Genomic DNA, 13,166 nt, shown 5'->3' on the forward strand with positions numbered 1-13,166 from the left:
CTGGGATGGCTGTCCAGAGTGTAGACTTGTAGTTCATAGATTGGTTGTGAAGGAGGACTGGAAAGGCAGTATCCGAAAATACTTGTTAGGTTGGCCGTATTCTATAATACACGTGCTGAACATGAGATTATCTGCAGTGCTACTGGTGGGCTAGAGATTGCCCAGGATGTGCGTGTGTTTAGTCTTGTGCGTTGTGTGGGAAGTTTCCCCTAGCTTGCTGACAGGACAGTAGATTGCCCTTTTGGATTCTGTCCGACATGAACTGCTCAGAGTGCACCTGTTGGGCAGAATCTTGCCCAGAACAAAATTTATGGCCATGACAATGTTAGATTTTTTTTTTTAATTTGGGTGCATTTATTGCATAAAATTTACCCATTAGGCTGGACTAAAGTTTTATCCGCAGATTTCCCAAATTTTGCTAGCCAGGCAGGAGATTTGGCTAAGTACATGTGTTAAACATGAGATTGCCAGGAGGAGCCTAGATGGGCAGGAGATTACACAAAGATCACTTGTTGGGCATCAGGATGCCAGGAGTGATTATTTTTGGCATGAGGCTGAACAGAGTATATGGGTTACACTGGACGTTACATAGAGTGAATGATCCGGGAAGTGGGTTCCCTGGGAGGAGTCGTTTGCGTTTTCTTGAGCGCACTTTTGATGAGCAGGAGCTTTCTTGGGATGTGACTTCTGTACAGGGAATTGTCCAGAAGTCATTTGATTGGTAGATGCTTGCCCGGAGTGTACTTGTGAGTGAAAAGGATACTCAGAGATTACTTACTGGAGTTTACCCAGAATGGATGTTGGCTGAAGGCATCCAGAGTCAATGTACCTCTTATTCCAGAAGCTGCTCAGAGTTCAGTCTGTGGGTAGGGCCTGCCAGAGGCATATATATTTATTTGGCAGGAGGTTGCCAAGAGACCATGTGTTGGTTAGCGCTTGACCACATTGGGGTTTTGGTCTGGGATTTGGGCAGAATACATATTTTGGGCTGCGGTCGCCTAGAATGCAATGTTTCCTTATGCACGTCTGAATGACAGGAGGTGACCAAGGGAGGGCTTTTTGAACAAGAGATCACCCAGAATGGATATATTGCCCAGGGGGTTGCTTAGAGTCCATATATTTGTCAGGAGGGTGTCCATATTGTAAACTTGTGAAGCCAGGCATTCCTCAGAGTTAAGCTGCTGGGAAGGAGGGTGACCATAGTGTATGCCTGTATGACAAATGGTTGTCAAGAGTCCATGTTCTGGGCAGAATTGTACCACAGTGTTTTTGTCCTGGAAGTTGATCAGGTCAGAAGACACCGATTGGACCGAGGTCTTTCATGTGCCATGTGTTCACAGGTGGATTGGTAAAATATACAAAGCCTATGCCTGTTGGGCAGAAGCGTGCCTCAGGTGTGGACTTTTTGAGCAGAAGGCCTCTCAGAGCGTACGGTTTAGCACAATGTAGCCACATCTCACATGTTAGGTTGGAGGTTGTCAAGGGCACACGTTGGACAGAGAGGGTGCCCAGAGTGGAGTTATTAGAAAATTGCCCTGAATTTACTAGATTGTGCCCGTTAACCAGCAAGTGTGACTCACTGACCACAAAATGATGAATCGGGTGAGAGGTGAAACTTCACCTAGATGATGAACTTGATCGAATTTCAACTGCCGCACAATTATATTGTCACTCATCAGTCCATACTATGACATATTTCACTCACCGGGACTCACTTATCAACACACGCATAAAGTAAGGATATGTCGCCAGAGGGGTGTATTTGTTGCCATGACATGTAAAAAATTCAAAACTGGTGTGTGATTACAAAATCTTGGATTTGGAAAAGAGCATATCTGTAACAACAAAGGATTAGACACCGTTCCCAGACACCGTAAGTACGGGTAATTAGAAACCTCACAGAAGATAGGCAGACAGGGCCAATAATTAAGTTGAAAAATGAAGGTCTGCAGGGGGCCGTGACCGTACCGACCTCAAATGTAATGCAAGGTTTTCAGAACCCCACCAAGAGGCGAAGGTGCAAGGAATGACTTCCAAAAAATATGTTAGTTATGCAAAATTAGTAATTACTTAAATAAACAAGAGGTATCAAAAATGAAACAGTTGGTAGAGGAAAGCTGGAAACATCTAAAAAAAGAGGAACAACTACTTCTCGGAAGTAAGAACTACTTTCAAGTTACTTAATGACAATGAATTAAGAAGGTATGAAACGATGTGACACCATATGATGCATTTTAATCAATTTAAACTAAAAAATATGACTTTGATGAAAAACGAAATTGTTGGAAAATTCATAAAGGTATTTAGAATTTATACCTTTGGTTGAACTTACCCAACCACTTAATAGTAAAATCCGGTCCGGCTTTTGGGTATGCCCAACAAAAATGCCAAAAAAGTTCTGCTGACATACATTCATACATAAATAGGCCTCATAAATTTCAGTTGTGGTTATCCTGAAAACATGACATGGTCTTACCATGAGGATACTGCATTTATGAACATACACAACACTTATTGCAACAGTAGAAAAAATACAAAGTAATGGGCAGGAAAATGACCATCCAGCACATTGAGCTACTCATCTGTGGAGTCTATTACTGACTGAAGGCTAAAGTAATTCATTGTTTAATATGCTTTTAATGTACAGTTGGATAATTCTCCTGTCTACATCGTGGCAAATGTGAAAAATATTGCTCACAAATTAAAGAAAACGCTCTCATATGTGTTTTTGGAGAAATTGTAGGATAATAAATATTTTTTACCGACTCCCCATGTATAAAGCACACAAACACATATAAGGATTTTGAAACATCATGAATACATCTCTTTCTGAAATATTTGCATTTGAAGATGTGTGGCAATCACCACCATGCTTCATGTCTCCTTGGAAGGAAACATGACCAGTGACAGTGTAAGCAAGCATTAAAATGGTAAATCAGGAGAAAATTACACAGTTTGCCAGCTTTTGTTGGAGGTACTGTGATTTTTAGTTCAATTATGTGGCTAGGGAAATTATCTTGAGACAAATGTCTTGCACAACTTTCTCACCGACCAGAAAAAGTACATTTGGAGGATCAAGCAGAAACAGGTAGAAAAAGCTTTAGAGGGTTTTCACTTAATATTCTGGAGGAAAAAAAGCTTTCTGAAAGTCAGTGTGTACTTTTTATCCTTTTCTTCCCCTGTCGTTTTTGTTTTAAAAAATTCAGATGTCATATCTGTCAATTTTTTACAAACTTTGTTCAGAAGGCGGGGTAGATAAGCCTGCAGTTTTACAATTGCCTATGCTCTGGATCTTCTCAGAGGGCGGGATTGTTGGACCATAGGTTGGTTGCAATGAGGACCTCTATAAGATAAGGGATATTTGGTCGCTGAGTGGTTAGATGGTGCCTCTTTTGATATTTTGAAGTGTATTGAGGCGGGGGGTGTATGGCTCGTTGGGTGGCGGTGAGAGGCTTGAGATGGGGCTTTTAGCACTAAGGTGACCAGGCATCCTGGATTTACCGAGACAGTCCCGGTTTGTTTCCCCAGCGGTCCCGGCAGATTTTGGGAAATTTAGCTCATGTCCAGTTAGCAGGTGTTTTAAGAAAGCAAATTAATTAACAGGCAAAATACTGACTTTAAAAATTGCATTTTAATTATGTTCTTAGTGCCTCTGCTGTAATTCTACACCGATAGGTGCAGTCCTTCTGTGAGCTCGGTTGAAGTAAAAGTGTAGTCTGTCTTCTATTTTTGTTAAATATCCCGGTTTTTGGCTTTAAAATTCTGGTCGCCCTATTTACCACTGCACTCAATGAAGATACTGGAGGTGACGGTTCCAGTGGTGTGCGGCTCATTGCCTAGCTTCCTTATTACTTACAGTTGCTGAGTGTTCCAAATTAGAAAAAGAAGTTGGGGGGCGGCAAGGTATACATGATGGTTTGTTCAGGATTATGTAACCTGTTCAATTGGTGAAGGCAAGAATAAACCGAGTATGCCCAGGTAGTATAGTCAACAATAAGACTAAAATGTCCTGTTGTTGTCTGCTGTGTGTGGCAGGAGGGAGCAGAAGTGACCTGTGGGGGGGTGGAGAGAAATCATTAGAAGAGATGCGAGGTGGAGTGTCTGAGGATCCGGTGGTCCGGGGTTATTTGAGAGGCGGTGAGTGCGGTAGATGGGCCCGGTGGTGAAGTGTGGGTGGACCGAGTGAGAGAGAGGCGCTGAGGGGAATGAAGGGGCAGACTGAGGAGGGCGGGGGCTGTCATGAGTGGAGGGGGGTAGTCTGTGAAGAACTGAGCCGCAGAGAAAGCGTGAGAGGACGAGGGAGAGCATCCAAGTGGTGGAGAGGAAGAGGGAAGGACAGTGTGTGGAGAGTGAGGAGACGGTGTGAGGAGGAGAGCAGGTGATGAGTGAGTAAGATATAATGAGGAGGGAAAGAGGAGAAACAAGTAGATGATGAATGGGGAGACGCAGTGACAACGTGAAGAGGGACGGGATGATTCCGCGGAAGAAGGTGAAAGGATGAGAATGAGAGGAAGAAAATAGCGGCCAAAGCAAACAGACAGAAAAAGTGTGAGAAAGCGTGAACGGGAGCATGTAATGAAGAAAGACGGTGAGTCTTTGAGGAAGGGAATGGGAGTCGGGGAGAAAGAGAGACTGAGAGCTTATGAGGAAGAGAGACTGAGAGCGTGTGTGGAAGAGAGACTGAGAGCCTGTGAGGAAGAGAGACTGAGACCCTGTGAGGAAGAGAGACTGAGAGCTTGTGAGGAAGAGAGACTGAGAGCCTGTGGGGAAGAGAGAATGGGAGTCTGTGAGGAAGAGAGACTGAGAGCCGGTGAGGAAGAGAGACTGAGAGCCTGTGGGGAAGAGAGAATTGGAGTCTGTGAGGAAGAGAGACTGACAGCCTGTGGGGAAGAGAGAATGGGAGTCTGTGAGGAGGAGAGACTGAGAGCCTATGAGGAAGAGAGACTGAGAGCCTGTGGGGAAGAGAGAATTGGAGTCTGTGAGGAAGAGAGACTGAGAGCCGGTGAGGAAGAGAGACTGAGAGCCTGTGGGGAAGAGAGAATGGGAGTCTGTGAGGAAGAGAGACTGAGAGCCTGTGGGGAAGAGAGAATGGGAGTCTGTGAGGAAGAGAGACTGAGAGCCTTTGAGGAAGAGAGAATGGGAGTCTGTGAGGAAGAGAGACTGAGAGCCTGTGAGGAAGAGAGACTGGGAGTCTGTGAGGAAGAGAGAATGGGAGCTTGTGAGAAAGAGAGACTGAGAGCCTGTGAGAGGAGAGAATGGGAGCCTGTGAGGAAGAGAGAATGGGAGCCTGTGAGGAAGAGAGACTGAGAGCCTGTGAGGAGGAGAGACTGAGAGCCTGTAAGGAAGAGAGAATGTGAGCCTGTGAGGAAGAGAGACTGAGAGCCTGTGAGGAAGACAGAATGAGGGTCTGTGAGAAAGAGAGACTGGGAGTCAGTGAGGAAGAGAGACTGAGAGCCTGTGAGGAGGAGAAAATGAGAGTCTGTGAGGTAGAGAGACTGAGAGCCTTTGAGGAAGAGAGATTGAGCGCCTGTGAAGAAGAGAGACTGAGATCCTGTGAGGAAGAGAGAATTGGAGTCTGTGAGGAAGAGAGACTGAGAGCCTGTGGGGAAGAGAGAATTGGAGTCTGTTTAGGAAGAGAGACTGAGAGCCTGTGGGGAAGAGAGAACGGGAGTCTGTGAGGAGGAGAGACTGAGAGCCTATGAGGAAGAGAGACTGAGAGCCTGTGGGGAAGAGAGAATTGGAGCCGGTGAGGAAGAGAGACTGAGAGCCTGTGGGGAAGAGAGAATGGGAGTCTGTGAGGAAGAGAGACTGATAGCCTGTGGGGAAGAGAGAATGGGAGTCTGTGAGGAAGAGAGACTGAGAGCCTTTGAGGAAGAGAGAATGGGAGTCTGTGAGGAAGAGAGACTGAGAGCCTGTGAGGAAGAGAGACTGAGAGTCTGTGAGGAAGAGAGAATGGGAGCCTGTGAGGAAGAGAGTCTGGGAGCCTGTGAGGAAGAGAGACTGAACGCCTGTGAGGAAGAGACAATGGGAGTCTGTGAGGAAGAGAGAATGGGAGTCTGTGAGGAAGAGAGACTGAGAGCCTGTGAGGAAGAGAGACTGAGAGCCTGTGAGGAAGAGAGACTGAGAGCCTTTGAGGAAGAGAGAATGGGAGTCTGTGAAGAAGAGAAAATGGGAGTCTGTGAGGAAGAGAGACTGAGAGCCTGTGGGGAAGAGAGAATGGGAGTCTGTGAGGAAGAGAGAATGTGAGCCTGTGAGGAAGAGAGACTGAGAACCTGTGAGGAAGAGAGACTGAGAGCCTGTGGGGAAGAGAGAATGGGAGTCTGTGAGGAAAAGAGAATGAGAGCCTGTGAGGAAGAGAGACCGAGAGCCTGTGAGGAAGAGAGAATGGGAGTCTGTGAGGAAGAGAGACCGAGAGCCTGTGAGGAAGAGAGACTGAGAACCTGTGAGGAAGAGAGACTGAGAGCCTGTGGGGAAGAGAGAATGGGAGTCTGTGAGGAAGAGAGACTGAGAGCCTTTGAGGAAGAGAGAATGGGAGTCTGTGAAGAAGAGAAAATGGGAGTCTGTGAGGAAGAGAAACTGAGAGCCTGTGGGGAAGAGAGAATGGGAGTCTGTGAGGAAGAGAGAATGGGAGTCTGTGAGGAAGAGAGAATGAGAGCCTGTGAGGAAGAGAGACCGAGAGCCTGTGAGGAAGAGAGAATGGGAGTCTGTGAGGAAGAGAGACCGAGAGCCTGTGAGAAAGAGAGACCGAGAGCCTGTGAGGATGAGAGACCGAGAGCCTGTGAGGAAGAGAGAATGGGAGTCTGTGAGGAAGAGAGACCGAGAGCCTGTGAGGATGAGAGACCGAGAGCCTGTGAGGAAGAGAGAATGGGAGCCTGTGAGGAAGAGAGACCGAGAGCCTGTGAGGATGAGAGACCGAGAGCCTGTGAGAAAGAGAGAATGGGAATCTGTGAGGAAGAGAGAGACAACAAGCCCCCGATGAATGAATGGGAAGATGTGTTAATATATTTGCTACCTTGTTACCAAGTATTTAAAGAGGGCATCACAGGTTGGCTGTGCCAGGGAAGGTGCATCCGGGCTGCTCCAGCAGAAGGGTAAATCCGGAGACAGCACGAAGTATGCGGTGCCAGTAGCATAAAGCATCCGATGTGGTCTCCAGCTTTCGCCTTGGAGCATTACTTCGCAGTAACAGAAATATTCGGTTTCCAGTACACGCCCTTCCAAAGTAGTAGAGCGGGGCCCAGAACCGGTCAATCGCCCGCTGCCAACAGCCAGACCTCCCGGTGGAACACGCCAAAAAACACGGCCCAGGTGCCAGGCTTCAGAGCAGCCAGTCCGCCCCTCTGTCTGCCCAGACACTGCATAGGGGCTGTCAGAGGCCTCAGCCGGGACCGCACACTGGGTTTCTAGCCACCCTCGAGCTGTCAGGGAGCTGAGGCCGCTACATTATATGGGGTGAATGGAGACCCCTGTGGTGCCCAGGTGGTTGCCCCGGCGGTGCCCTGGTGATGAAGAGACAGATCAGGGTCGTCTTCTTCTAATGTGGGGGACGTTGACTGTCCCCGCCAGTAATCTTTCTCCGTGGCGGGGTTAGTGAAATCGTCATAAGATCGAGAAGGGTCTCACTGACAGTAATAATTCGGAGGTACCCAGGAAGGGGGAGAAGCAGGGGTACTGCCACTCGGAGCGATACAAAGCGTGAGCCTGCTGGGGAGTCAGAGGGCAGGAGGCGCTCAGGCACCAGGAAACAGCGAGGAGCTCGAGGCACACGCGGGAAACAATGTTAACTTACCCCGGTTACATAGACAAATGACAATTGATATATACAGGGCCGGCTTTAGCGCTGGTGGCGCCTGGTGCGACAATCATTGTTGCACCTACCATCTGAGCTCCTCCCCAAATTCCCTCAGTACCACCGGACAAAAGTGCCCCTCATCTCTCCATAGCCCCCCTCTCACATACATTTCATTTCTTTTAAAGCACTGGTAAAGGCTGGCTTCACTAATAAGAATGGGTATCTACTCCAACTAAACCCTTGTTAGCAACATTAGAAACAGATAATGAAAGACTAGGGGAAAAACATAACGCCCTAACCTATTTATTGCAGTTTGCATGCACCTCTTTGATGACAATTCGTAACAGTCACCGTTCTACATTATGGGTGTGTCTTATGAAACGTGGTAACAAAATAATCTGTTTGACAAAAGCAGTAATCTTCTGAATTAGCGACATACAAATAAATTATTTTTATCTGTACTGTTTACGTTCTTTGCAGTAGGCATATGAACCCCCAGCGCCACTATATGGCGAGTCAAAACTGCCACTAGGCAAACAATACTCCAATCTCTCTCTCTCTCTCTCGAGGAGGAACATTATTCACAGGAGTTATTGTGACATTTGTATTGCGGATAGAAAGTTGGCCGCACAATGGACTCCGCAGCAGGTGATTTTGGAAGTCAGCGCCCCAGTCACACTGCGCTAAAGCCGGCCCTGGATACATATATGTGTGAAGTATCCGCGGTGCACACAGTGTGAGAAACTGGAGGCAGGGGACAAGCAAAGAGATGATCTTGAGGCTCAGAGGCAGGCAACCTGAGCGAGGAGCCCGAGCCGTGCAAACTGTGAGAAGTTCGGGGCACACGAACACTGTGACGACTTGTGTTACAGAAACACTGGGAGGAGTTTAGGTTTCACGAACCCTGTGAGGAATGGGTCACACGAACACCGTGAGGAGTTTGGCGCACAGGATGGAGAGCTCGGGGGACATGGACAGAATGTAAAGAGCACTGGCATGGCTATCATTGCAACCGGGGTCCTGGGGTGGAAGGGGCCCTCTTCGCCTAAATTAGAGGCTGTTTTTTTTTTTTTAAATGGACGTTTTTTACAAGTTTTTTTTTAAGATGCGCGAACACAACACGAAGGTATTGGGGCGCTATACATGAGTACCAGTTACATTACACAATAATTTAATTTCTTGCTTTAGGGCTCAGGACGGACTTGCCAAGCCACTGATCGAAAGTTCTCACTGACATCGAGGTCGTTACACTACAACCCTCCCGCAACCCCAAAGCCATCACCTCTTAAGGACACTAATGCAAATCGCCTGGAGACGGTTAAACTGAGCTCGCGCCACGCGCTGATGAAAATCACAACATGTTACGGAATATAAGTGCACCGCTTTCTGCTGTTCAGGGCTACATAATGAGTTAGCAAGTATTTAGCGCTTACAGTGCTAACCCACCCACTGTGTGGCACCAAGTCACACGAGCCGATTGAAAAGGAGAGTTAAATGAAATAGGTACATCTGGACAGAAGTCCAAAAATAGGTTTTCTTAGGTTGGCGAAATAACGAACATTTTAAAGCGCCAAGAGGTACGATCTGCGAGTCGGTCACTGGTTGCTCGGAGTTCATTGGGAGCTCATGCATAAGATTCTAAAAAACTAAGGCCAATAAATAAATAAATTAAAATTAAACCTTACCACTCAGGAGCCTGGCAGCCTTGGAGCAGGTGCACACAGCTAAGATAAGAGATGCCAGTGTCCTGAGCAGCTCCATGCTGGCATAGTGTGCCCGCGCCCCCTCTTGCGGATCTCTTGAGCCCGGGCCGGGCTAGGTGTGAAGGAAGAGTAGGGGCTCCGCCTGGCACTGCATCCTATGGGCACTGGGGCGGAGGAGGGCGCCGGACTAAGGCAGCCTGGTGCCCTGGCGCAGGCCTGGCCACCACAGAGCAGTCAGATGTATTTTTCAACCAGCACAGACAAGAAGAGGAGGAGGAGGAGACGGGACGGCGTTGGCTCCTTCCTCTTCTGAGTTATGGGCCCCGCTGAGCACATCGCGGCAGCACCAGGCGCAACCCCCGCCCCCGCACCAGCTGCTTCAGATCGATCGATTTCGATATTAATTAATGAGCTGCTGGGGAGGAGGAACTCCAGGCGCAGTTACCGGTGCGGGAAGGGGGGGGGGGGAGTGTTAGATGGCCAGGTCAGTTGGCACACGAGTCAGACAGTGCCAGTCTGCTGGTAGTCTCATCCCTTGAGTCACCCTCCACAAAATTATTGATTGACCCGTCCTCTTATTCGGTGGCACTTGTAATCTCCTTACTTTGCCCCAGCTAGTTGCCCCAGCTCCCAGAAGCAACTTGGCAGTACAAAGCGCTTTGTAATAGTCTGTTGTAAAAAGAAATGTCGCAGGGTGTCATTTCGTGCTTCAAGCTGAGTACTCTTGCTGCTGCTCGGTAGGAAAAAGCATATCCTGTGCGGCTGAAAAGAGTGAACAGATTCCCGTCCTTCTGGAAGCGAGCACGGAGACTGCACGCCTCTCTCACCAGGCGCACGCCTGCTCTCTGTGAGCCCGTGCAAGAACCGAGGCCGCCAGCCCGCGAGTCCCAATAGCTGGAGGCTTCGATGCCAGCGTGCAGTCTGTGCGCGGGTCAGTGCGGTTAGAGGCCAATGACGGGTCAGCACACAGCTCTTCCTGCGCGCCACAGCCGGACAGACAAAGCTCTGCTCACAGTGGGCACACTGCAGACGGCGTTTCCCTGTAGCCCCTGCCCACATCGCAGACACGCCATGGAGCCCGCTTGCGTTGGGTGCAAGAGCACACTGTCCAAACTGCCCATTGCTTCGCATACCTACATATCTGAAGCGTGTATCGTTGTGGCAACACGTAGCCTGTGTCACTTTGCAAGTATTCGCACAATTCACAGGCGCTTCTAGTGACTGCTCAGCAGACCGTGCCTGCCCCTTCTGGGCACACATATGCCCACACTCTGCTCACTGAGGCAAAAACAAAAGCAATCTGCAAGAGCGCAGCTGCCACACGACACGCGTCTAGGCACGCAAAGTCCTGCGCCCTGCACCATACACAGCCACTACTTGCCTCCGCTGGGCACAGGCAACAGGGTCTGTCATGACGCAACCGCCTTTGCACTCAGATGGCAAACGCTTGCTTCTTATGAGTGCAATCAACACGCCCTGCAAGCCTGCAGGCACCGCGCTGCACACTAAGGCCAAAAATAGCAGCGCTACGCTGCGCCGCTACCTGTGCCAACGCAGGCATCCTTGCACTACAGTGCAAGGCTGTCTGCGCTGAGGGGATACATTGTTTATGTGCAGGAAGGTGTCCCTTCCTGTACTTATACAATTTATAATGGCGATTTGGCACTTCTATGTGTGCTGCAAAATGCAGCACACATAGAAGTACCAAAGCGTCATTTTGGAATGATTGTTTATGTGCAGGAAGGGGCACCTTCCTGCACATAAACAATCATTCATGGTATTTTGCTTCTTCTATGTGTGCTGCAAAATGCAGCACACAAAGAAAAAGCGAAAAACAAGGAGGAATACAAGCATTCTTCCTCATTGTGCCATGCTCATGCCACCCCTGGGGTGGTGTTAGTTTTTGGCTTTGCCACAGATTTACGATTTCTCATAAATCTGAAGCAGCATCAAAATCAATGGGTGTTGCGGCAGAATGCTCACTGTAACAACCATTGCACACTCCTCTGATGCAGTTAACTGCATCGGAGGGGCCCATATTTACAAGGAGGCGTGACGCCACAAAAAGTGGCGTTGCACTTCCTTTTCAATATGGAGCAGTTTGTAGCACCACAGAAGCTTTGCCAAAAGTGACGCTCCGGTGGCGCTAGGGCCCTGTAAATCTGGCCCTAAATATAGCAGGCCTGCTGTGTACAGCAGCCTGCTGGTGCAATTTTCTGAGTGTGGCTGCTACCATCGGACTTACATCGATGAACTCAAAGGGATCGTTAAAAATCTGAGCATGGTAAAGAACAAGTGTATCAAATGAGTCTCAGCCATTCAGCAGGTGAGTGATAAAGGTGTAGTTAGTAAGCAGCTAGTGATGTATTTTGTAGCACACTGTCGCAAATATATTACAAGCATGGTGTGGTAGCGCACTGTAGCTTCCAGGCAGGACATTCTCCATTGAAAATGACACTAAATTTGCATACATTTAGCTTTATCAGTAAAACTATATAGCACACAAACAATAATGTAATGAAATCCTGTTTCAGAAAAAAGTTATCATTTATGCATCACCAAGTAGGGGGGGCTCCCCCGTTAGGGCGGAGGAGCGTAGCACCCCCACCAGGAGCAGAAGCTGCAAAACTTTCAAAACCAGGGGACAATAAACTAGGTTGCGTTGGTAAAGAGGTGGGGCATTTGGGGTAAGGAGCCGTGGGGGAGTGCTGACTGCGCATGTATGTTTGGCCGGTCGTCTCGAGCCGGCCAAATACACAATCACAGTAGGCTCTCTGCAGCACGGCAACACAGTTGCCTGGCTGGAGAGAGCCTGCACAGGCTCCCAGTTTGCCTTGGAGTGCCCAGCCAGGGCACTCCCAGCCAATCCTGACTCTGCTTTGAGCAGCGTCAGGATTGGCCGCCAGGCAGGCTGGGAGCCTGTGCCTGCGTACAGCCAGCAGGGAAGAGGAGCAGAGCACGGTGCGGGATGGCGTGGAAAAGGTAAGTGTTTATTTATTCATTTAATTTAACTTAATAAAATTTTAGATCCCGTCACGCACTGCCCCGCCCCGCCCGCTCCTTTAGAAAGAAGTGAGCCGTGAATGTCACCAAGTGTCTTTATTTGTTTTGATTCTATTAAAACCTTTTCTCCATCACACTTTAAAATTACAAAAAGGGCTTAGTTTGTGCTTTCCTAACGGCTACTCTATTTTGACTTATATACACAGTATTTAGGTAATAGCTCATGCGATTCCCCTAAAACTGGATATCTGTCACTATCTTGCCTACAATATGCAGATGATATTATGGTCTTGGATTTAATACCAATGGGCTTGAAAAGTCGTTTATTGGCTATTATGAAATTTGCAAGTACACACTTTTTTAAACTTATTGTTTCCAAAAGTGAGATTTTGATATTTAAGGGCGCCAACAACTTTGAAATATCTGAACTATGGTTGGTACCTTGATAAAGATAAATTGGAAGTTGTGAAGTCATTCAATTTTTTGGTAAAATTATGTTGAGAACCATAACCAATGCTGATCACATTTCCCACAGCATTAGTAAGGACAATGGTCTAAAAGAGTTTTGTAATACGATGGGAAAGAGAAACCTTGTGGAGGTACTTTTGGCAAATAGGGCACCAAACCCTGCAACCCTACTATATGCATTTTCATTTATTGAAGTGAGG

At 47.9% G+C, this 13,166-nt stretch overlaps 1 protein-coding gene across 2 annotated transcripts in view; it reads right to left on the reverse strand.

Moving 5' to 3' along the window:
• LAYN (layilin) overlaps positions 1-10,745 on the reverse strand; it is a 101,656-nt gene extending 90,911 nt beyond the window's left edge. For both annotated transcript variants that reach the window (XM_069225012.1, XM_069225011.1), the window contains exon 1: positions 9,478-10,745. In XM_069225012.1, coding sequence (XP_069081113.1) covers positions 9,478-9,553 — 76 coding nt within the window. In that variant the 5' untranslated portion in view covers positions 9,554-10,745. The remainder of the gene's footprint in view (positions 1-9,477) is intronic.
• Between the last annotated feature and the right edge of the window lie 2,421 nt (positions 10,746-13,166).

The sequence above is a fragment of the Pleurodeles waltl genome, chromosome 3_1, assembly GCF_031143425.1.
Source record: "Pleurodeles waltl isolate 20211129_DDA chromosome 3_1, aPleWal1.hap1.20221129, whole genome shotgun sequence".
Classification (NCBI taxonomy): Eukaryota; Metazoa; Chordata; class Amphibia; order Caudata; family Salamandridae; genus Pleurodeles; species Pleurodeles waltl.